The sequence below is a fragment of the Brachyhypopomus gauderio genome, chromosome 21 (assembly GCF_052324685.1).
Source record: "Brachyhypopomus gauderio isolate BG-103 chromosome 21, BGAUD_0.2, whole genome shotgun sequence".
Lineage (NCBI taxonomy): Eukaryota > Metazoa > Chordata > Actinopteri > Gymnotiformes > Hypopomidae > Brachyhypopomus > Brachyhypopomus gauderio.
In genome coordinates, this window is record NC_135231.1 from 5,481,362 (window position 1) to 5,506,906 (window position 25,545).

At 42.1% G+C, this 25,545-nt stretch overlaps 2 protein-coding genes across 3 annotated transcripts; one reads left to right on the forward strand and one right to left on the reverse strand.

Annotated features, from left to right (window-relative positions):
- The first annotated feature begins 8,940 nt into the window (after positions 1-8,940).
- Positions 8,941-14,155, forward strand: LOC143485212 (protein kinase C delta type-like). Of its 2 annotated transcripts, XM_076984555.1 has the most exons (12): positions 8,941-9,141; positions 10,440-10,535; positions 10,774-10,869; positions 11,192-11,269; positions 11,820-11,950; positions 12,218-12,391; positions 12,631-12,722; positions 12,840-12,902; positions 13,011-13,149; positions 13,267-13,455; positions 13,626-13,754; positions 13,924-14,155. In XM_076984555.1, exons 1-12 carry the CDS (start codon positions 8,979-8,981, stop codon positions 14,080-14,082), a joined length of 1,509 nt encoding a protein of 502 aa, XP_076840670.1. In that variant the 5' UTR covers positions 8,941-8,978; the 3' UTR covers positions 14,083-14,155. The 2 variants fall into 2 exon arrangements, with proteins under 2 accessions (XP_076840670.1, XP_076840671.1); XM_076984556.1 differs by lacking the exon at positions 8,941-9,141 and adding an exon at positions 9,533-9,931 and having other exon boundaries at positions 10,774-11,269; positions 12,840-13,149.
- A 6,411-nt stretch (positions 14,156-20,566) lies between these two features.
- hsd17b10 (hydroxysteroid (17-beta) dehydrogenase 10) lies at positions 20,567-22,853 on the reverse strand. The gene is made up of 6 exons (XM_076984182.1): positions 22,695-22,853; positions 22,234-22,398; positions 21,869-22,033; positions 21,527-21,655; positions 21,318-21,426; positions 20,567-21,178 (listed from the first exon to the last, which is right to left on the reverse strand). Exons 1-6 carry the CDS (start codon positions 22,716-22,718, stop codon positions 20,988-20,990), a joined length of 783 nt encoding a protein of 260 aa, XP_076840297.1. The 5' UTR covers positions 22,719-22,853; the 3' UTR covers positions 20,567-20,987.
- Positions 22,854-25,545: the final 2,692 nt, after the last annotated feature.

Sequence of the window (25,545 nt, forward strand, 5' to 3'; positions counted from 1 at the left end):
TCCCTCTGGATAGAGAAGCGATGTGGATCGGGCCAAGGGCGTGTTATTCATTCACGGTGCCGCATATCCACCTCTGCTAAGCTTACACAGAAAGCACCAATCAAGAGCCTTCATTTCATCTCATTCGTCCTCCTCCGTAGTTACTTCTTTCTGTGCTGTTTTTTCCCCCTGACCTTGGCCCACACTCAGACTGCATTATGTATTCTGTGTGGTCTCAGCAGACAGTGTAACGGTCTGCCTGCAGTCAGGAGCACATAATCAGGCTGTCTCATAATCTCACGGCCCTGTCAAAATGCAAATATAACACCTTTTAAACGTCATCTGTCCCTCATCTTTAAGGTTTCATGTGCTGCTTGGCTAAGCGCTAACAGATGCCAACTTCCGGACTGCCTGACTGTCCCGAGCTGAAGATCTTTCTCTGGGAAAGGACTACGCGGGAAGTCAAGACAATTACTGACAAACACTAAGAAAGGCTTTGTCAAACTGCAACCAAACAGCGACATTCACATAAGTGACGAGAAACTCTTGCATACATATTACATATCGCTCTAGTCTGTGATACAAATAAAGAGAAGACAGAAGATAAATATGGCACCACTACATGTGTATAACTTCCTGAAGGAGAGCCAGTTTAAAGATGTAGGCATTCAACTAATTTTCTGCAATAGAGGGAAAAAAATTTGCTGGTTCCCTTCAGAATGATTCAGACTCTGAAGAACACTTGAAATGTGCAACAGTCACCCTGTTCACACAGTTCGACAGCAGCGTTTTGTGTAATTGGGTGAGCAGGGTACTGCTCACAAAAGAACCTGCTCTCTGGTACTAACCATGCAAATCCTGCATGTGAATACACAAATAGCGTCTTGCTGAGAAAATGTCTACATGCCAATGTGTGAATGTTCACATGTGAAAAGTCTGAAAAAGGTGTGTGGCTAATTAGCTGAGAATGCTTTAAATGTGAAAAATATGACTGAAAACCATTGCATTTTAACACATATCTGAAAACCATTGTATTTTAACATTATTCTTTTAACATTTATCTTTCACCTCCTTATTGGCGATAACATTTTTCGTTCATGTTTTATGACAAATGTTTGCTATTTAATTTAATATATTATTGTAACCTGTTATCGTGCAATCATATTGTAATCATGCAAACAACTTGTATGACGTTGCTATCTGGTTTCCATTACAATAGATGCACCAGACTAATAATTTGTGAAGATAATATCTAGTTCACCCTCTTTATTTCCTTCTCTTGTGATCTGCAGTCTGTTTCAAAGCCAGTGGTGCGAGTCATGTTGTGTTATTTTTGCTACTGCAGAGTTCTCTGGGTTACTCTCGACCCAAAGAGGAGAAATGACACCGATCCCACTCACCGTGAGCAGAATCAGAGGTCTCTGCAAACGAAGGTGTCTGAAGGCCAATCGTACAGCCACGATGATCTTTGATCCGTCCCGACGCATCACCTTTGATCTGGGGCACAAAGAAAAGCCCCATTGAGTGATGGCGTAATGTCTGAAAATAGCTTAACCTGCGAGCACCTTTTGAGCAGCCACTCTAACAATGAAAGCTATTGCATAACAACAGTAGTGGTGTACTGTTAAGCACAACATGAAGTCTTTTCCCTGTTGTCTGTCAGCAAAGTCAGAGTGAAGCTTGCTTCTGCTTCTTCTCATGGACAATAATAGCAACATATTTTTGGTCATAACAAAGCATAATGCCTAATATACAGACATGGGTTTGAGGGCTATAGTAGACTACAGAGATCTTTCACTTATGCCTTTGATCACTTTCCAAAGTTCCTTTTCATGAAACGTATGTGAACGTATGCTGACAAAAGCTGCCACAAACAGCACAAACAGGCCTCCAGTCATTTTGATCAGCCGGTTCGCTTTGGTGGAACTTACATTTGCAATCTGCATCATGCCATTGTCACCTGTATCACTCACCATAGCATTACGTTGTCGTGTGTAATGTGTTGTGAATACAGAATGTACCATGTAGAGTTGTGCACAAATAGTCAGTGGTAACAAATGTTAACCATGACATAAAAATATTCTGATTCTAATAGAGTGAGATGACCTGTGTGTTACAGTCGCAGTGAAACTGCCAGTCCCACAGGCACCGTGCTGTGTGTCTTACAATGTCATATTGCACCTGTGATTCTTAGTGGACAGGAAGCTTGTGTGTGTGTGTACCCACGTCAGTAGACCTGTGTGTGTAGTGGCTTGTTTAAGGCTCACTAGTGACCTGTATCAGGTTCACCCTGCCTGGATCATTTGCATAATTGACCTGCTGTTTGAATACATTTCAATATATTAAATCTGATTGGCCATGCTCTGGCATAAACGCCGCAAAAGTGCTTTTTATGCAGCAGCAGGTTTTTGTGCCTGGTCTCCAAGGTGATTATCGATGCCATCCCATATTATCATGAGTTTTGCCTCATTTGACATGAGAGCTGAGAGGAAGCAGAGACGACTGTGGAATGAAAAGCAAATCAAACAATCAGCAGGGCCGTTTCTTTTTTATTCACACCTTTAAAAAAAAAGATGTCAAGTGAAATTATTTTGCATAGGAACATCGTCGTATGTTTTTATAGCTGCAAGGCTTATAGTGCCGTTATCCTGCACTAGTAAAGGCCTGGAGCATGTGTGATAAGTGAGCACTACAGCAGGCAACGGCGTTTGGCCAGACCGGCCCTGAAGCCTTTAATCGCAGCTCTTTCAGCTAAAGCACTGAGCTCTTGTGGGGACGCGTGGACGAGTGTCACGGAGCCGTGTGAGGGGGGAGGCGGGCCAAGACCGAGGCCGTCCTCTGGGCGCGCGCTTCAGAAGACGCTCTCCCACTAATGAACTCTCGCTGACCGAGACTCGCGCCCGCCCCGCGCATTTGCACGAGGGAGAAAAGGAGGCAAATGCTTTTATACAGAGGTTGATGAGCAAAGCCTGGGTACATGGTTGACTGAGGTTAAATACAGCTCATGAATAAAATAGAACGCATAGTCAACTTATTGCTTTGTATGCATATTTATATATAAACTACTTTGTTTCTATCCGTGAGAAAGTTAAATCAAGTGATTGGTGATCAAATTAATAGATAGAATGAAATCACAGAGCTTTTGTAAAAGCACACATGTATCAGTATGTCAGGGACGTCAGCTGCGTGTGAACTCGTACCCATGGGTTGACGCAATGCATTTCTCCGTTCTCCGTTTGGGCTCAAGCAGGCGGACACGCTTCAGTGGGCTTGATAATTATGTCTCGTCTCCTCTCCCGCCCCTCTTTCTCTCTGCGAAAAACTCAGCTTTCATTTGTAGCTGGACTCATCCGCCCTTTCCCCAGTGGACTTGTCAGTAGAATACCGGCCGGGCACTTAACGTGGACTTGGGCCTACCTTAGATTAGATCAAATTCTCCAAACGAGAAAAGAAGGAATTAAATGGAATTTTACTCCCTTATCACTCCGTTTGAATTGCCTGCTTGATTGTGGTCCACTTCAAAACTTGATGGCTTCCTCCTTGGGTCCGTCATGCGGTGATATCTGGAAGCATGTTTGAAAAAGGTCGCCAGCAATCGGAAGCTCCCAGTTTGGCTCTGTCTGTACAGAATGTTTGTTCTTGGAACGGGTGCTCTGAATGTAAAGCGTTATTTGCAGCGCTCACGTTGGTGTGACTCAAAACTGACATCACGCAAAACACGTCCCATTTATTGAATCTGATTAAATCTGTTGCCCTTCATCAGCTCTGTGGCCATGGCACACATCAAGCGGGAAAGGTCACAGGTCAACAGTAGTTTAGTGTGTTTGGACTGATGGACGGACGCGAGGGGGGGGGGGGGTGTAGGTGACGACGACGACGACAATTGCGACATCTCACTCAAGCGAACCGAAACACTCAAACGCCTAACGTTAGTTAGTCTGACTAACTTAATATACTACTAATCAACTGCATCAATTGTGTTAAATATTGAAATTACATCTGGTGACTTGACTAGGACTTGAAGTTTAAGACTTGGGACTTGACTCGAGACTTGATTGTGAAGACTTGAGACTTACTTGTTACTTGCAACTTAGTGACTTGTTCACATGTGTGCAGCATAGGTCTGTGGTTCCCATGCAACCCAAAGAAGTGTTGTAACGGGTATTAACGTTTGGGATGGGACATGGATATTATTACAGACATACTCTTACTTCTATATTTCACTTTGAGGTCAAATATCATGAAAGACAAGCATGTGAGGGATATCACACACCAACACTGGGAATGAGAAGAACGACACCACCACCACTCTGACGGATGTGTGATCAGTGTTACTCCACCAGTCACACTGAGGGATGTTTGATCAGTGTTACTCCACCAGCCACTCTGATGGATGTGTGATCAGTGTTACTCCATCAGCTGCTCTGACGGATGTGTGATCAGTGTTACTCCACCACCACTCTAACGGATGTCGATCAGTATCACGACACCACGACGCATGTTGACCAGTACCATGCAATGATTCCAAATCATTAAAAACCTCGTCTTGTTTGTTGAACTCTTGAACTCATGAATCCTTCTCCGCACCTTTACAACTGATGAAAATGTTATACTGGTCCTGCTGAGATAGAACTGCTTAGGGCTAGAATCGAACTGGTTTGTTAGCTATGGAAGAGAGTAAAGTGTATTAAACATTTGAAACTGGTGCAGTGACCTAGCAGCATAAAATAGGAACATCTGCAGTAAAAATAAAGTGTAAGCCATGTCTGATGCTTCATGAAACTAAAAGGCTAGATAATCATGCACCACCAAATTATTTGGCCAATCATTTGAGGATGCTGTGTAGAAAGATCCATTATGCCACTTGTGCTCAATATCCATTGTCCTGTATGTTGTGGTTGATCAAAAGCCTTATATGTCTATATTCTTTATTCAATGCTATTTCTCATGCATTTGTGCCCAACCTACCTTGATCCGAATGTTACAAGTAGGCGGGGAAGTCCAGGAAGTAAACAGAAGCACATGGAATAAGAAAACAAAGACTTGACAGACCGCAGGAAGGTGGAGCCAGACGTGACTCCTCCAGTGTTGATGAAACTAGCTCCTCCCTGGACCTCACTATTTTTCAAACCATGGCTACGTCCCTTCACCTGTCTTGTTCTAACTTTAGTATTAATTTGTTTAACATATTACATAACTAACATTGTATAAGTAAGGAAATCTTAACATTTGCCTCAGTCAACGTATAACAGCAATTGTTACAAGCAGTTTGACAAATGCAAATGTCATTCTCTCTGCGTTGCACTGGCTTCCTGTTAAATATGGACAGTGTTGGGAACGTTACTTAAAAAAAGTAATTAGTTATAGTTAATCACTACTTGTTCAAAAAAGTAACTGAGTTAGTAACTGAATTACTCTATAATAAAAGTAACTCGTTACCAGGGAAAGTAACTATTTGCATTACAGTTTTTAAAAAAAGTTAATTGCCAATTAATAAGTTTTTTTGAAAAAGCAGTTTTCACAGTCAGTTGAAATGAGTAGATCAGAAAGGTGTTTAACTTTTGATATTTATTGCACGTCCACAGACCAGTGCAGGATAAAATCCTTTAAAATCCCAAATCTTTGTAAAAAAAAAAAGCAAAAGTAAACAGTGACACTATATAAAGTGCCTTTACATCTATCAAATTAAATTAAATTCTCTCAACCTGACACAACTGGTTTGTTCACAACAGAAGTAAACTTAACAATAAAACCTCTATTCTTAATTAAATATACATTCAGGAACTTCAAGTATTTTCTTAAATAATGTTTATATCACCACCTTGAAAATGTTAATTTTTCTTCGGCTTGCTCCTGACTCGCCAATTCTGCCTCTTCTCCGTTTGTGTTGTGTGTCACTGGTGTGCTTCGGCACATGTGTAAAAACACTGGCTCTGATTGGCTACCATTACGCTGCCTTAGCCAATCGCTTACTGACTTGTTAAGTTAAACAGGTGTTACACCGAGAACTGTGACCTATCGAGATCTGTTACTCCTCACTAGCCTGGGCAGGGGTCCGCTTGGATTACTGTTAGCATATCAATATATAGCAACGCACCACTTTTAATGACCAGTAATGTCAACGGTAGTAGTCGCCGCCGGGCGTCACTGCTCATTTGCATAAAGTTGAGCCGAGCTCAACTTGTTCGCGTCGCTGGGTGTCACTCACTCTCATTGAAAATGAATGACTTCCGGTCGCCGTGTCGCTCTCGTCGCTTTCGGTGTGAACGCACAGTTAGAGGGGAACCGGCTCGGTCTTAGAGGGGAACCAGCTCTCGTCATTCACTTAAAAGAGCTGGCTCTTTGAACCGGTTCATTCGCGACCGACACATCACTAGTATTCCGTGTAATAAAACAGCGAATTGACCTTCGCGGTAGAATAGATTCACGGGTTGTATCTTTTGAACCGCTTCTTGAAGCTGTGTGAAAAGTTCTATAAAGATTATTATATGCAATCTTCATGTTTGATATTTATATTGTCATTTTTAAAACATTTACCAATCCTTTCTCACATTTCATAAAGAACTCACTTTTTAGCATCTGTGAAGTTGATGGATAATAAACAGGCAATAGAACCGTATCATAATATTAACAAACTAAAACTTTCAGATGACCCCTGTCACGGTGAGGGGGCCGGGTCGCCACCAGAGGGCGCGCATCCCGGCCAGCAGCCGATCCCAGCACACACCCCCGTGCACGCAACCACTCCCACAGTCGCAATCACCATCATACTGAGCACCTGTTTCTTGTTTACTTTGCTCTTCTTAAGCCCGCAGGTCGCCTGGTCCAGTGCTGCACATTGCTGCTACATGAGCGTCTCTGGGTTTAGCATGTCGTCACTGCGTTCCCTACCTGCGTGCGCGCTACGAGCTTTACCTTGCATCACTTGCAGTGCGTGCTTTAGGAGCCTTACTAGTGTGCACTACGAGCTTTACCTTGCATCACTTGCAGTGTGTGCGCTAAGAGCTTTACTGGTTTGGTTGCCATGGACAATAAACATCCTTCTGTTCAACCCCCGTCTCCGGCTGCCTCTGTCCCGACGCCTCCGGCGTCACACCCCTCGTCCACGAGTGATATCTCTTGTGGTTTTTTTTCCTTCCGTCATTGATGTTTATTATATATATATATATATATATATATATATATATATATATATATATATATATATATATATATATATATATATATATATATATATATACAGTGGGTTGCAAAAGTATTCATACCCCTTGAACTTTTCCACATTTTGTCACATTACAACCACAAACATAAATATATTTCACTGGAATTTAATGTGAAAGACCAACACAAAGTGGTATACAATTGTGAAGTGGAAGGAAAATTATACATGAATCAACATTTTTTTTACAAATAAAAAACTGAAAAGTGCGATGTGCAAAATTATTCAGCCCCCCTGAGTCAATACTTTGTGGAGCCACCTTTTGCTGCAATTACAGCTGCAAGTCTTTTAGGGTATGTCTCCACCAGCTTTGCACATCTAGTGACTGAAATTCTTGCCCATTCCTCCTTGCAAAACAGCTCAAGCTCAGTCAGATTGGATGGAGAGCGTTTGTGAACAGCAGTTTTGAGATCTTGCCACAAATTCTCAATTGGGTTTAGGTCTGGACTTTGACTGGGCCATTCTAACACATGAATATTCTTTTTTTTAAACCACTCTATTGTAGCTCTGGCTTTATGTTTAGGGTCGTTGTCCTGCTGGATAAGGTGAACCTCCGCCCCAGTCTGAAATCTTTTGCTGACTCCAACAGGTTTTCTTCCAAGATTGCACTGTATTTGGCTCCATCCATCTTCCCATCAACTTTGACCAACTTCCCGGTCCCTGCTGAAGAGAAGCACCCCCAGAGCATGATGCTGCCACCACCATATTTGACAGTGGGGATGGTGTTTGCAGAGTGATGTGCAGTGTTATTTCTCCGCCACACATAGCGTTTTGCATTGTGGCCAAAAAGTTCAATTTTGGTCTCGTCTGACCAAAGCACCTTCTTCCACATGTTTGCTGTGTCCTCAACATGGCTTCTGGCAAACTGCAAACGGGACTTCTTATGGTTTTCTTTTAACAATGGCTTTCTCCTTGCCACTCTTCGATAAAGACCACATTTTTGTAGTGCATGACTAATTGTTGTCCTGTGGACAGTTTCCCCCACCTGAGCTGTGGCTCTCTGCATTTCATCCAGAGTCACCATGGGCCTCTTGGCTGCCTCTCTGATCAGTGATCTCCTTGTTCGGCCTGTAAGTTTAGGTGGACGGCCTTGTCTTGGCAGGTTTACTGTGGTGCCATACTCTTTCCATTTCCGGATGATGGATTGAACAGTGCTCCGTGAGATGTTCAAAGCTTGGGAAATCTTTTTATAACCTAAGCCTGCTTTAAACTTCACCAAAACCATATTCCTAACCTGTCTGGTGTGTTCTTTGGACTTCATGATGCTGTTTGCTCCCCAATATTCTCTTAACCAACATCTGAGGCCATCACGGAGCAGCTGTATTTGTACTGTACGTCGCACTTATTAGTTTTTTATTTGTAAAAAATGTTTTGATTCATGTATAATTTTCCTTCCACTTCACAATTGTATACCACTTTGTGTTGGTCTTTCACATTAAATTCCAGTGAAATATATTTATGTTTGTGGTTGTAATGTGACAAAATATGGAAAAGTTCAAGGGGTATGAATACTTTTGCAACCCACTGTATATATATGTTTTATATTCTATATTTTAATATATTGTAATAACCTGTTATGGTCTACGTTCAAACTGGCAAAAAGCACTTTATCTTGATGCCATGTTTGTTGTAATTGTTTTTTTTTTTTTTTACTTCAATAAAAAAAATTATTCACATAATTCCACATGACGTCATAATACCTGCTCTGTCGCCATGACAGCGTCATAACAAATGGGGGTCATTGCATGTACAGTATAATTCCATATCAGTCTGTATATCGATGATGAAGTGGAAGGATATTAAAAGGAGTTGTCTCTGGTGTTGGTGCTGTGGAGGCACCCAAGATGAATCTGACACAGAGGAGGAGCCCAGAAGAGACAAAATTAAAAAGAAAAAAAGAAAAAACAAAGGACAACCAAAACAGGAGACCGACAACACCCCGAGTGAGTAAATGAGTACAACGGCAACGACTTATTTGGGGGCATGCAGGGCTTAATTTGAGCCGGAACAGGATCCGGGAAGTCTTTCATTTTGAAGAAATTTTGTCTGCGTTGAACCAATTAATTGAACAAATAATTATATAAAAGACATTTTTTAAACACAAGATCCACATTCAGGCTTCCTAAATCACATAAGAGCTCTCCCTTTTAGCGATGCCTTTCCGCGTCTCCCCCATAAACCAGTTATACTTTCGCGCGTGATCGTAGCGCGCGACTCCGCCCACCTCGCGCGAACCTCCGCGAACGGCGGACGCGTTTATGAGCGTTTATCCTCTGACCACATGACTTCGCACTATTACAGAGGTATTATGTCTAAATATCTAGTTAGGACAAAACTAGAGTGCTCAATGTACTAAGTTATAATCACTGTAACTCCCGAATATCATCTGTAGCGTCTTTAAACGTGTGCAAACGAGGGGACTCGGATTTGGCACAACACATGATGGTTTGAAAAAAATTCTCCATCGTGCCTGCTGGTTGCATGTGCTAAATGAAAATGAGCACTTTCTTCTTTGATTTACAACTTTAACTACCACCTGATTAACTTTCTGCTCCACTTTCTGCTGAAGAAACATCTACAGAAAAGCCACACCTCAGTATAAGTCGCATGGTTCAAAGCGTGAGGGAATAAGTAACGGCTTATAGTCCGGAAAATACGTGTAGCAATCGCGGGGGCTCCGCTGTGGCGTGTCGAGGTCGTTCCGCTCTTCAGCGCTGTGTTTTGCGCTGTTATGTTTGTAGGGTTCATCAGTTTTCAAATTCAAGCACTTGTACAGCAATTTCAAGGTCCATTTTCAATATTTTCCAGCACCTTCAGCTTAATTAAGTTACATATTTATACAAATACACATATGGTCGAAATGATTAGAAATAATTCGTTTTTTGTCACAATAAAAGAGATTAAAAAATAAAATAAAAGGTTTTACATTTTTACTGCAACTGTCATGCTATATGATTCATTCACTACTTTAGTGCTACCATTTGAAAATCGATCATGTGAGGTCATACAAATCTGTATTACATGTAATACTTCGGTGGAGACATTTTTCCAGGATTTTGCTCAGGCTTCCTGGATTGTGTTGATTCTACTAATTTTACCTGGATTGCTAATTAGAAAATCTAGCAAGCTTGAGCAAAATCCTGGTGAGGACTTTTAATCTCTGAACCTGGAATTGACACCACTAGTTATTATCATATAGTACTTAATTAATGTATGTTGAAAAAAACTTTTGTTTTTCCAGAAGAACTTGTGAGTAAAAGTGCTCTGGATGAGGCCTGTGAGGAACTCCTCCACGTTCTCCTGAACGAGACTGAGGACTCTGACAACCCATCTCTAGGTGACTAAGACACATACATACAGAATCTCAAGCTGCTAACATGTTGGGTTTTAAGACTTGTTTTAAAAATGGGCAGTGAAGGGGCTTGTCTAACATGCAGTGGTAGGTTGTTCCATAATCTAGGAGCAGCGATGGAAAAAGCTCTATCCCCACTGAGCTTAATTAATTAATTAATTAATTCATACATTAATTAATTAACTTAATTAATGTATGTTGAAAAAAACTTTTGTTTTTCCAGAAGAACTTGTGAGTAAAAGTGCTCTGGATGAGGCCTGTGAGGAACTCCTCCACGTTCTCCTGGACGAGACTGAGGACTCTGACAACCCATCTCTAGGTGACTAAGACACATTCATACAGAATCTCAAGCTGCTAACATGTTGGGTTTTAAGACTTGTTTTAAAAATGGGCAGTGAAGGGGCTTGTCTAACATGCAGTGGTAGGTTGTTCCATAATCTAGGAGCAGCGATGGAAAAAGCTCTATCCCCACTGAGCTTACGCTTTGACCTCGGGACCTCCAGCGACAGCTGACCTGAGGCACCGAGCGGTGGTGTGGGGATGGAGCAGCTTGGCGTAATATAAGCTTATATTAACACAATTAAGATGAAAAACTATTTGTATGGTGAACAAATGTATGATGAAAAAATATTTGAAAAAAGGTTCTCAGGGTGATGCCTTCAAGGACCTTGACGACATTCAACTGGACTTCCCTGTGGTGTCTTGCAACCCACCTCTAGGTGAGCAAGAGACATTCTATTGATATCAATGCCTCATAATCCTACATTAACATAGGTTTGATAGAAGTATCTGCCAACAGACTATTGAAAACTCCACCTCCTGCAGCCAAATGTCTTTGGCCGTAAGCATGTCCACCAAGTTCTGCCACTTAACTTCTGGCGTCTCCTGCCACAGGGCATATGGTGTCACATGCATCCCTGTAGGGAAGAGCAGGGCTGGCTTTGTAATTCACTGAATGATGGAAAATATTTATTACAAAAAAAAACTATATGCACTTGAACTTACAACTATTAATATATTTTGATTTAAGCTTCACTTCAAATGTTTCTTCTTGGGGATTGAAGTGTGAGGGTGAGTGAAAGATTACGTGCATGGGTTGGGTTAGAATATGCGTATGTCTTTGTGCTTCTGATTTGTCAAAATGTCCTCAGACTGTGGCATGAATGTTCATCACATGTGCCAAACTAAAGTGGCTAATCTTTGTGGCATCAACCAGAATGTCAGCCAGGTGAGTCTGGATGTGTAAAAATGTACTGTACATCTCTGTAGACGCGTCTCCATGTGGCCATCTGTGTGAGGGTTTGAGTTCTCGCCCCCCGTCCCGGATCAGCCACCAGACACGCATGACTGCCGAGCACTTCACGTTCCACAAAGTACTGGGCCAGGGAGGCTATGGCAAGGTAGAGTCTTCCCCTTCACGCGGCTCCCGCGTCCTCCACACACGCACTGACTCTGTGTCTCTCTTCGCTTCTCCTGACTATTCACTTATCATTTTTACACGTCTGTCCTTTTGCCCTTCTATTGTTAAATACTATCTCCACAGGAATAGACTAAATAAGCACTATTCCATCAAATCTTCATATTTCATGGGTGTGTGTGTGTGTGTGTGTGTGTTTTTCTTTCACTCTGGTCTGTTTGTCTATTTCTCTCCCTTGGTCCCTGCTCAGGTTTTTCTGGCTGAACTCAAGTGCAGTGGGGATTGGTTTGCCGTGAAATCCTTGAAGAAAGACAAGGTGCTGAAGGATGATGATGTAGAGGACACCATGGTGGAGAAGCGGGTGCTAGCACTGGCGTGGGACAACCCCTTCCTTACTCACCTTTACTCCACCTTTCAGACCAAGGTAGCAAAAAACAAATGAAAGATTATATTATACAGTTCCTCCACCTCTCAGTCAACAGTAATGGGATGTCCAGCAGGACTCTTTTGTATAGGCAGTAATAAACCACACCAGGCATTGTCACAACTTTTTTTTACTGTAACTTATACTTCATGGAATCACTGTAGTATTTAAATGATTGTTGAGTCAGTAATTCCGCTTGTACTCATACCAAAGTGTTTATGGCATTGTCTGCGTGTTAGGAACACTTGTTCTTTGTGATGGAATATTTGAATGGAGGTGACCTGAACTTCCACATAGAGGAGAAAGGACGCTTTGACCTCTACAGAGCCACGTGAGGCAACACACACACACACAATGATGTTTTTTTGTATATCTTATATAAATATAAACGTAGGTGTGTGTAATTATAGTCCGGTCTGATGGCTCCTGGTTTGTTTCTTCCTTCCAGATTCTATGCAGCCGAAATCGTGTGTGGACTGCAGTTCCTTCATGGAAAAAGCATCATCCACAGGTTACACACACAAACAAAGCTAAATGGACATTCTGTACTTTCACCTTTACTGTTCTTGTCTACTAAACCACATTTTTGCCACATTTTTGTATTTCTCTTCTGCATTAGGGATCTCAAGTCAGATAATGTTATGCTAGACAGAGATGGTCATATAAAGATAGCTGATTTTGGCTTGTGTAAAGAAAATGTTTTTGGTGACAATCTTGCCACAACCATCTGTGGGACACCACAGTACATGGCCCCTGAGGTATGAGATCATCAAATGAATTTGACATTGAATGTTCTCACCTGTAGCAATGTCAATGTAATTCAGTATGCCCTCTTGGAGACCAAAGAATGTGTGTGTGTGTGTGTGTGTGTGTAGATCATTCTGGGTGAGGAGTATTCATTTTCCGTGGACTGGTGGTCATTTGGTGTGCTCGTATATGAGATGCTGATTGGTGATCTTCCATTCGATGGAGATGATGAATATGAACTTGATGAGTCCATCCTTAACGACACACCTCACTTCCCTCACTGGATCACTGTGGATACCAGAGACATGCTAAAACGAGTAAGTATGCACAAGACCACACCTGATGACACATTAATAATAGTAATAATAATAATACTTCACAACCAAGACGAACAGAGCTTTGCTATTATGCATTTAGAAAGGAGACACACTGAGATATTTCTATTGTGAATAATATTCTTGCTTTTGGTTTTCTTCCATGAACAAAGCTATTTGAGCGAGACCCTTCTCGTAGACTGGGTGTTATGGGTAACATCAGAGGTCAGTCGTTCTTCAAGTCCATTGACTGGTCTGCTCTGGAGAGGAGAAAACTCGAACCCCCTTACAAGCCAAAAGTGGTATGAGCTTTTCATCTCTTACAGTCCTCTCTCACAGTCCTCTCTCATTCCTGTTTTTTAATTTTTTTACTTTTCATACTGTATGCTCATAGAGCAAATTGCAAAAATACAGATACTGAAATGCAGCCTGTTCATCATGTGATTTGCTTCCATTCTCCTCCACCCACAGACATCACCCAATGACTGCAGCAACTTCGACCAGGAGATTTTAAGTGAGGAGCCCCACCTGTCCCAGTGTGAGGAAGGTTCGGTTGACGCAATGGACCAGAGTGCCTTTGCTGGCTTTTCCTTCATGAACCAGAGCATGGAGCATCTCCTGCAGAAGTGATGGTCAACCTGCTCCACGTCCACATTTGTACTGCATCTTTTTCTGCCATGTTATGATTAAATGATACAGCCAGTGTTTTTGTGTGTCACTGACATGTGTCCACTAGCTCCCTCCCTTCTCAAAACAAAACCTGTATTATGGGCATGGATTTTAGAATACACCCAAGATCAGGGGTGATTCACAGAGGTGTCAACTGGCCATAACTGCTCCTCCAGGTTATATATTCCATTTTAGGCAATATTTGATACACCCTTGCCAAATCCATGTAGATTTTTTGTTCCAGTAACCATTCATTATTGTAATTCAAAAACATTAGATAATCTCTCATTGTGTCCATGAACACCACTGATAACACCTTTAGAGTATGGGTAACGGCAGAGTAAGTTTGTAAAAGACGTTACTGAAAGTATAGATAAAAATATACAGATTATGTACAGTTGAAGTCAACATGCATGTTATACTCTCTTGCTTTGTATTGTGAGTTTGCATGGGTATATTTAATTTAAGCATATGTGCATATGGTGTAAACAATTTCATTTTTGTGTGCATAAAGCTTAGAAAGGAAATAAATACAATGCATTTTAAAATCTATTGTAACGAAATGCTGAGGCGAGCAGGGTTTAATAGCTGGAGTGTTAACATAGAGGGTACGAGGGTAATGAGGCATACTAATTAAAATACAACTAACACAAATCAAGAACTAACAACCAGACAGGATAACTCGGATAATAAAAGACAACTTACAAGGCAGGAATACACACACAACCAGGATTACTACCACAATGACTTCCAAAGAGGGACTGAAACACAGGGAGTACAAGTACCAAACACATCAAGACAAACTAGAAACACTTTAAATCTCGACTTAAGACTCACCTATTTAATCAAGACTTCAGTTAATGTACTACATGTGAAGGTGTGGAGCTCAGGGGCCCCCAGTCATTGAGTCTTCTGGTAATCTGAGATGTTGACGCTGTCATCCAGTCATGTCATGCGTTCACTATAGTTGTGATAATGATTTGGGTGTAAAGCAAAGACTCAGTGAGCCCATCACGACTGTGGTCATCTCCAGGCCCTTCCTGCCGGATCACTGGCACATGTGCGATATATATGGTTGTTTAAATTGATGTTCACATATTTAACCTGAATTTGTATCCTGGTTACATGCTTCTACCAAGACAATTCCATACAAGCACCCAGGAGATGGTCTGGTTTGCCAGTGGATGTGCCAACGCAGTAGATGGATGTGCCAATGATACCAGTGGACACGCTGATGCCAACTGAGGCTCCACATACATTGGAGGAACTGTAGAAATAGAACTATAAATATGGACTTCTTGCTGGGCCACTCAATGGAGGATGGGTTCCCTTATGAGTCTTGGTCCTCCCAAGGTTTCTTCCTAATCCCCACCTAGGGAGTTTCTTCTCGCCACTGTCGCCCCTGGCTTGCTCATTAGGGATCTGGACATATGCGCTTGTAAAGCTGCTTTGTGACAACATGTATTGTAAAACGCTCTATATAAATAAATTTGACTTTGACTTTGACAAATGTCCGCAAGAGCAGGGATGTGCCCCAGGCCCCAGTGAGCAAAGCCAGAGGAGACAGTGGTGAGGGGAAGAGCTCCCAGAGGCTCCTTGAGAAGAACCAAGACTCATAAGGGAGGAATCCATCTTCCTCTGGTCGACACCAACAGCATAATGATATGAACACAACAAAAAAAAAACCCAACAAAAGTTAGTAGAATGTCGAGAATGGGAGGAATGGCTTGATCTGAGTTCCAGCTGTGGGGGAGGAACAGCTCAGAGACAAGGGGGTGAGAGAGAAAAAAAGAAGAGAAAGGTGCATTAGAAAATGAAAAAAAAAAAACATGATGCAGTTGTTTTTTTGCAACAATAATAACATTGCAAGCAATATAATTTGTGATTATAAGTCGATGAATGTTAGTCAAAAGGTAATTTCACCTCAGAGCCCAATCCAAAGTTGAGGCCATCAGGGCAGGAACAGCTCAGAACAAGAATAGAGACAGAATAAAACAAGAGAGTGTGGGGAAGAGTAAACATTACAGAGTGAGAGCATTTTTCGAATTTGAGGAAGTGTCGACAGGCCAGAGCCCTGTAAACAGAGAGGGCTACAGAGTTCAAATAGGGTCACCAAGAGGGGGCAAACCATTTAATGATTTCTACATCACATGGTGTTTTATAGTCAATACAGATTTGAACTGGTAGCGAGCGCAGAGAACAGGAATGATATGATCTAATTTTTTGGTTCTAGTGAGAACTCTGCACTGTAAACCAACTGGAGCTTATTTAGTGATTTACTAGAGCAGCCTGCTACAGAGCTCTACAGGGTCCAGCCTAGAGGTCATGAGGGCAGCATGAGCATCTCAGTATCATCTTTCGCATTTTCCCACCTACGCACCTACATCGTGTAGGTGGGAAAAAGCAGTTCTGACTACATTACATATGTGTATGAGGCATCAAATGCCTTCTGCACCGATATGAATTTGTTGCATTACACCGCCGGAATCGTTTCTGAGTTCCCAGAGCCTAGATCAAAATGACAGGAGATTCTCTACACCGCAGTGTGCTTCTGTATGTGTAAAGGAATGTAAATGCAGATGACAGTCGGTAAGAAGCTCTTCTCCATCGTCCCGCCGCCAAACGTTTTTTCAAACAGCCACGGTAAAAAAAGAAAATACATGCACGGGCCTGCCGCTTTTCTGAGGATGTTGGGAGAGCTTGTGTTCTTAAAAATGTAGAATAACTTTACTTGACTGACAGATGATTCATATTGAAATAAGGGCCTCAAATGAACCTAGAGATGGCGTGTTTCATTTGGGCAGAAACAGTGCATGTGTGTGCGGGACGAATGTGTTTATTTTGATCGGCCAGTTTAAATGTAGGACTGGATTCTCCTCTCATTTATTATTACACACTCTCAAATACATGCACACACACTTGTGCGCACACACACACACACAGATACACACACACAGGATTACTCTCTCTCAGCACAAGCTACTGTAGCCTGCACTCCACAGATAAAAACCTCCACAATGCCTCTAATAGGCTCCCGTAAGACGCCGTATCCAATGTTTCAGACAAATGTATTTGTTTCCGTAAATGCTTAGAAGTAGATTAGCAGTGTCGGACTGGGTTACAGTATTGTTGCTTCTGAAAGGCATCATAAATGTGGATTTGGGTGATAATTCGTACATTCATGTGACTCTGTGGGGACGAATCTCTGAGATCACCAACAGTCGCATAATTTGACGGCTGGGGAAGAGTCATTATCATCTCGTCTCATTGTTTAGCATGGTCAGCCATGTTTATTCAGTCAGAGAGTTGCTTCTGAGTTTCAGTTCTTTCAGTCCTCGAGGGAGAGCACTACTGTCCCAGCATGCCCCACTGCTACCCCCAGCTCCCTGCAGCCGTCTAAGTATCAAATGCAAACTGGTGAGCTGCCAAAGCGTAGTGTTTAGGCTAAAATACTGCTGACAACGCAACACGCACAATGTCCAGCTCTTAGCTTTCTAGGCAATGTCTCTACAGTACACCATATCAAGAGCAGTATTATTTGTGAGCTAAAAGACTGGGTTGATTTTTTTTTCTGGCTGATATCTGTGTCCCTGGTGTACAGTATGTGTGTGTGTGTGTGTGTGTGTGTGTGTGTGTGTGTGTGTGTGTGTGTGTGTGTGTGTGTGTGTGTGTGTGTGTGTGTGTGTGTGCGTGCAAGTTTGTGTTTCTGAGCATTTCTGAGATGGATCGTGGCATGTTAGAACAACTATGGCTGACCCAGATAGATGACACTTTCCAGCTTTCTTACATTCTCCTCCTCTCCTCTCCTCTCCTCCCATGGGTCCATACTCTCGCTACTCTCTTCCTCTCTGGACCACTCTGTGGAAGAAACAGTGGCAGAGGCTGAATAATATATTTAAAAAGCAGTAGACAGCACAAGTGTGTACTCTAGCGAGCTTGTTCTTTAGTGCTCGCCATGCTTTTGTTAGGAAATATATTGTCCCTTAATCCCACAAACAGGTGCAGCTAATTACAGTCACTAAAAGAAATAATAGTGTCTGCTAAGTTTGATCTTGTAGCTCACTGGCACAGACTGCCCTCTGGAGTAGGGATTTTGCTTTGCACTCTGTCCAGTTACATGCAAAAGTAACTAAATGCAATGAAATATTTAAATTGCATTAAATTAAACCAAATAAAATGTAATGTTATAAATAAACGCAGCTACTCTTTCATCAGCCAGCCCATGGTTGGTGCTCCAGAGACCTTGGTTGAGGAGCAGGCCTTTTGTGTGTTCTCCCCGCCACCCCCCCTCTCTCTCCCCCACGTCTAACCTTGCTGGGATCTGGCTACTGTGATGTTCAACCTCTCTCCGAGCTGCAGGGCAACTCTCCTACTCAGCGTGCGGTTTGTCTAGCACGGCTCCAATCTCTTAGATGACCGTGAATGCCCATATTACCTCTCCAGACATGCAACCCGTTCAACCTTGGGAAAGCACATTACGAAGACGGTCTCTGTTGCAGTACAGTACTTGGTGTATAACACTTACTTCTCTAGCTAGATGCTTAGCATGCAAGAGGCCACACACGAGTGGTGTGGGATATGAAGCAGCACTACTGGGTATGCACATTTCTCCTTTCTTACATTTACAGCCCACCACCTGGGGCAGCTCCATACAATGCAGCAGTCTATCCAGTAAAAACTGTAGACGTCCCATATCATCATATCATCATTCGCAGCATCACTTCTTGATGCGCATAATGGGATGTTCATTTCTCAAAGGTTACATTTTTCTTCTAACAGCTTCTTTTACAGTTTCTGTTTCACCAGGACCTGCAGTAGCCATGTATGTTTCTAGAAGGCTCTTTTCCCTTGAGCAAGACTGCCCTAGAAACCCATTCATCCTAAAATAAACATGAGACAGAAGCCAGAAGTTAGCACCTTTTGTCTTCTGTGTATTCCAAGTAGTCAATCACAGAAGTAATCAACCAAAAATTACATATCCCGATGATGCATTTAATTAATTCTTCCTAAACCTAGTACCCAAGCATACATACCAAACTGAATGAACAACAAGCAATCTGTTGTTTTTTGTTTGTTTTTGCTCTCTGTTCAGAACCTTGACGTTTCACAAAAACAAATGCTTGTCACCGTCTTTCTTGTAGCGTTTAACTTGTCTCAGGCAAAACGACATGTGCGAATTATGATGAACGAGTGCTGCCCCCTAATGGCGAGACTGTTGTTTGACGCCTCATTCGAGGATTTGTCAGCAAAACGGCTAAATTCGTCTTTTGTGCACTAGAGTAAATAAAGTTAAATAAATAATGCATAAAAATATGACAGATATGCTGGAGTCAGTTGAAGATAAATAGAGTGACAGTGTGTCATCCACCTGCAACCTGCATTGTAAATATCTGCACCTGCATCAGTTCTTAAAAGCTACAGCGGTGAAAAACGTGGCGTGTGTCTAGATGATTTGGATTTTAGTATTAATATCTGATAAAATGTGACCTGATCAAACTGAAAGTAATAATAAATGGAGCCGGTCTTATTTTAACAATCATGTTTTATTGCCATATTCTAACATACTTTAAATAACTGTCACTAATGGAAAATGAAGGTATTCCTCTACAATAAAGATCAGAAAGAATCTTGGCTCGCACTCAGGCCATCTCAGGGGCCTGTGAGTTTGAGCACAGTGTTTTCGTTGTTAACAGGGTCGCACTCTCCTGGACTGAGATTGATGATATCATTCCAGGAATCTGTAATAGTCACTCCTTCAGCATAAGGGTCACAACCCCAAGCACTACGATCACAACTGAGATGACCTCAGGATTAACCTTCAATATTCTCTTAATTTCCTGTTTCAATCCCTGCTATTTCTCCAACTTTTCATACTGCTGCCTTTTTTGTAACTTTTCATTATCGTTGCTGTTTTCTGCATACTGTTGGGTATCTCATCAGAGGCTCATCGTAGTCTCCATCTTTGCTCATCTGGTGAGATATACCCCTGCTTCAAATTACTTAATGCTGCTTTCCTAACAATAGATGGAAAAGGCAGGATGTACCGTTTTTATAGACATTTCAGAAATTCCACCAGAGGAAGAATGACCTGTGGCAGGTGAGGAAAGAAATTTACAAAACTTTGCATAAAAACACATGAGGCATCGCAGGCTGAAGAATGGAAAAGGTGAAATGCGCTTTAATGCCTCAGGACTAGGGTAGCTTGGTATGACTGAGAAAATAAAAATGTATTCCAATTTTCTTCATTCTACAGCATAATGTCAGTCTCAGTCACCCAATAACCCAAAAGTAATAAGGACACTTAAAATGGCTAAGTCTGACTGCTAACCTCAGTCACTTAGCTGAATAAAGGTTTCACTGGTTACTAAATGCATGTTTTATAGCAAAATCCTTTAGTTGATTAAACTATTTGTTTAGTTTTAATTTATAACAGCTGATTATCAGATCATATTTTAAGCCTTTAATGCAAAAACCAAGATAATTCCACAGGTTTCACAAACATTTCTCATAAAAGGAGGTTACGAAAAAGTGGCAGTCAGTCAAATGTTTTACACCCAAGTGTGCCATTTCCACTGCAGAGGTTTTCTGAATAACTCACAGCTTTGCACCCAGGTGTGCAAACAGGAGCACTGTTGAACAGTGACGCTGACTAGGACGAGGATCTCACTTCTGCTCTTCAAGCAGTTCCCGGGACAGGACAGAAGCCGTCACCAACGTCCCACTGCCTTACAGTACAACAATACACTCACTCAGTACTAAAACACTGCATACAAACCATAAAACCCTGGTTCTATTCCATTGGCTCACTTTATTTCAACACAGACACACACAAAAGTCCTTCATCCTCCCGTACAGGCTCCGCCCACTCAGGGCTGCATCCGGATGGCTCCGTCCAAGCGAATGACCTCGCCGTTCAGCATGGGGTTTTCAGCAATGGAGGTCACAAGGTGGGCGAACTCAGCAGGGTCTCCCAGACGCGAGGGGAAGGGAACCTGTCGGGCCAGGAAGCTGCGCACCTTCTCGGGGAGCCCAGCCAATAGCGGCGTGGAGAACAAACCTGCGCCATGGCAACAATAAGTTACAGTGAGTAGGTTTCACCGCTAGTCACAAGAATTATCTTAAGGACTAAATGGCACATGAACACACACACACACACACACACACACACACACACACACTAATAAATAAGGACCAACCTGGGGCAATGGTCATGACACGGATGCCCATGGGTGCAAGGTCTCGGGCAATGGGAAGAGTCATTCCCACAATGCCACCTTTAGATGCAGAATATGCCGCCTGGCCCACCTGACAGACAAGAGGTCACAGTTTAGGTTGAACACCTGCCACTAGGTGATTCATGTGGTGAAGTGCAGGAAGGCGAGAAGATTCCCCTGGTTCGTCTCACCTGCCCATCGAACGCTGCCACGCTGGCCGTGTTGATGATGCAGCCACGGTGTCCGTCGGCATCCGGCTCGTTCTTCCCCATCTCTCCTGCGGCTAGCCTGATCACGTTAAACGTACCAGCAATGTTCACCTGGAGCACACGTGAAAAAGTCACAAAAGACTACAATACAACAAAGGGGAACACATTCTGATACCTCAGGTCTGTACCTGTACTAATCTAAAGACAACTTCCTACATTTTTCCCCCCCATTGTCACCTGGTAGTGAGACAGAAGTCATTACAGCAGTTATGATGCACCCAGACATTCAGCACTACCGTGGTGGTAAAGTAGGTCATGACTCACGGTGATGACCCGGCTGAAGTCCTCCAGGCTGTGAGGGAGGTCCTTTTTAAAGTTGTACGTTTTCACCGCCACAGCAATGCCAGCGCAATTCACTGCCAAGTCCAGTCTGCCAAATTTCTCTCTGGCCAAAGCAACAGCTGACTTCACCTCTGACTCTGACGATACCTGCACAAAGACATGTCCATCTGAAGCAGTTATTAATTCTTGCCCTAAATGTACGAGAAGTTACCACATAATCGATTGCCTCAGCACCTACAAGAATGGTTTGTGTGGAGATGCCCAGATGTTGAAAAAAAGAGAAAATGGATCAATCAAAGACTTCAACGTAATGTACTTAGTTACACACAGACTATGTTTCTACTTACATCTGCTGGAGCAAACGCACAGCGGTCCCCGAGGTCTGCAGCGACACTAAGCCCGTCCGAGCTGGGCAGGTCCAGAATCACAGCGCTCGCTCCGTGCTTGATCAGCCGCTCCACGGTGGCCCTCCCCAGGCCCGAGGCGCCCCCCGTCACCAGGCCCACCATGCCCTGCCAGTAAACGCAGGACGTGCAGGACTCACTCCCTCCAGGTTCAGGAGGCATTTAACATAGACATGCGGATGCACCATCGCTATTTTACATTTAGTGCCCTGCATGCGTGGCGGCTTCTACTGCGTATGCTCAAGTGGCACAACTAAACAACAAAAGTCAGATAAACTCTAACCATTAAGATCGCTAATAGCTAATATAACGTGAGGTATCCTAAAAACATAGAATAGAATAGAATAGAACATAGAATAGATTAACTAATGAGCTATTCATATTTCATTGAATTATCTCCTCACCTTGACACTTCTAATGTTCGCCATGTTCGCACGCTGCTTCGCGGAGACGTAATTACGTCACAGCATACGGCTGCAGATAACGCCGCGGGACCGTCCTTACAGCCAATCGAAAACGTCGACGTAATCACGCCCCTTATCCTATTGGCCAACAACATTTGATTGACAAGATCGTTAAACCTCTTAAAACGATCTATCCTTTATTTATGGTGGGAATAATGGCTCGTGCCACCATATTTCTTATGTTGAGTGTGCAAGTATTTAATGGAAAAGGACAACAAGGGGTAAGAAAGGACAAGAACAATATGCAGTGTCATTACATAAACTGTACTCTGTTTATTGAGATAAAGAGCAAGGTAATATACAGATAATCAACATTTTTAATCAGGTACTAGCAGAACTCCACTTGTGGTTACCATTAAATGAATTACAGAATTAATTAATATTCATAGTAGGTATAAAATGTCGCCCAAATACAAAGCTAGAGGTAGGGAGACTCTTGTGTGGAAGGCAGTAAGATGTATAGTTACCTCCAACAAGGGACAAATCACACCAAGTCCCCACAACAACACAACTTACTACCTCAGCACAACAAAGCCACACTCCAACACACTCCACAAACACATACAAACACACAGTACATTAATTGCAGCTTGCTGCTTCTCAGTCCACGAATGAAGCATGAGGTAATGGAGTAGCTGTGAGAAAGACAGTAGACTGTATAGTTATCTCCCAGATCTGGTGTGATCCCAAACTATACAAACTACTACCTCAGCCCACAAACCCCCAGCTCTGGAAGTCCAGGGCTCACAGTCCTGAGGGCAGAGAAATGGGACACATAAAGTGATTGTGTGCAACCTGCATAACACCTAATTTATTCAAGACCAAAGTAATAGTTGTGGTAACTCAGCATGATTGGATAGTTGATATTGCACATAAAAACTTAGCAAGGTGAGCATTAGAAATTAGAACTATTATTTCTTTGTTAACTAGCAGCATAAGCAATCCAACTGTGGTTCCTCATCAGATTCGCATAACATGCTTTAAAGGTGAAATTAATAATTGCAAGATTACAATTAATAGTTCAACCTGATAATGCAGCGAGTTACGTTGTGACAATTTGAAGTGAGGAGTGATGAAGTGAGGACAGTCGTTTCATCTTTGACATGTTCTCATTTCCTTCACCTAGATCCAATTCAGAGTCTACAGTTAAATGCAAAGAGCCACAAACTACTTGCCCAATATGATGAGAATATAATCAGCATGACTGTAATGATGTGCAAATACAGCCCATGAGCACCAGGCATTTCAGGTCAGGAGATACAGTTCTGTTACCAAAGCTCAGCCATTATGGTTATTGGTGTCCACAGATCTTCTTCATTGTCTTCATAAGCCTATATGATGAAAGAAAAATACTACTTTAAAAACTGGAATTTCTTAACAAGTTTTCTAATTCCAATCAGCCATTTCAAGTTTTTAAGGATAACCTTAAAAAAAAAAAGTTTTTGATTTTGGATACGGGTGCTAAACGTATGGCCCATGATTATCACAGACATGCATAACACAAAGTACAGAACAGATTAACAAAATAACAATTATTAATACTACACTGTACAATATTTCAATTTAATAAATGGAAATCAGTAAAATCGAGTCTTAATAGTGCTCAGGATTCCCAGAGCTCATGGTCATCACATATGACTGCCTTACATGAGTGATCTCTATAATAAGACAATATTTATTTATTTACACACCATTAGCATTCTGAACAACCTGAAATGTTTGATTAGTGTGCAGTGAATGCTTTTTGATGAGGAGTCATTCTCATGTAGCAACATTTGAGCAAAATAATACAGCCTTGTGTTTAACTGTCACATTATTTTTAATACATTTGTTAGACATACTGCAATTACAATATGTACCAGTGCAACTGTAAACTAATGCTGCATCAGTAACATCTCCAGCCTAGTGGGTGACCCCTCCCAACCCACTAACCCCAATCACCCACTCCACTTCAACAGGGTTTACTTTCTTCCCCCAAGCACCAGCCACTTCATGAGACCCAACAACCTCCTTCTCTGGACTGTGCATGTTTACCACTCAAGCAGTTTATCATTTTATAAGTACTCCCTATTATTATGTTGCTACATGGGATGATCTATACATCACACGCATTATGCTACACTGCTGAAATTGCTTACATGTATTTACTGTGTACAGTTCCACACAATTGTGTACTACTCACATTCTTAAACAGCTTTGTCACAAGCAGTCCTGCTCTGTGTATTTATTAGACTATAATTTAGTGTATTGCGCAGTGCTTCAATTAGCCTATTGCATCATGTGAGTCCTTGGGAATAATTCCTTTCTTCTGTACTATGACTGCATATCTAAAGAGGGCAGCATCTTAACTGTGACCCCCAACAACCACCCACACTAGATCACTGGCCTAATGAATAAACAAACAAACACAGACCCTCTATGGGACCTGGAGGCTTTAATGTCTATGCCTCAAACATTTTTACCTATTAGGCCCCAGGATTTAATGCATGTTCAAACTACACAGAAATAGTGTGTCTTCCTAGGTGATAGCACCCCCTCCTAGGTGAAAACCATTCTATACCTTTCAAAGGTGTCAACCATTCACAGGAAGAATGAAAGCCAGGGAAGAAGCCATTCTATACTTTGCTAGTCTAGGAAAAGGTACCATGCGTGAAACACAAATGCTGTTTCTTCTCAGGAGCTCCTCTACAACCATGCACATTTAAATCACTAAAAGGAAATAATTAAAAATCACTGGGTTGTAACAATTTCAGACATACACCATCTGTAGACTGCTTATTAGGAAACACTA

Coding starts and splice junctions, on each gene's coding strand:
- LOC143485212 (XM_076984555.1), top strand. CDS start 8,979: ATGATGAAGTGGAAGGATATTAAAAGGAGTTGTCTCTGGTGTTGGTGC. Junction 12,903..13,010: donor GGAAAAAGCATCATCCACAG/GTTACACACACA, acceptor CTTCTGCATTAG/GGATCTCAAGTCAGATAATG. Junction 13,755..13,923: donor CCCCTTACAAGCCAAAAGTG/GTATGAGCTTTT, acceptor CTCCACCCACAG/ACATCACCCAATGACTGCAG.
- hsd17b10 (XM_076984182.1), bottom strand. CDS start 22,718: ATGGCGAACATTAGAAGTGTCAAG. Junction 22,034..22,233: donor GTGCGTTTGCTCCAGCAGAT/GTAAGTAGAAAC, acceptor GTCTTTGTGCAG/GTATCGTCAGAGTCAGAGGT. Junction 21,656..21,868: donor ACTTCAGCCGGGTCATCACC/GTGAGTCATGAC, acceptor CGTGTGCTCCAG/GTGAACATTGCTGGTACGTT.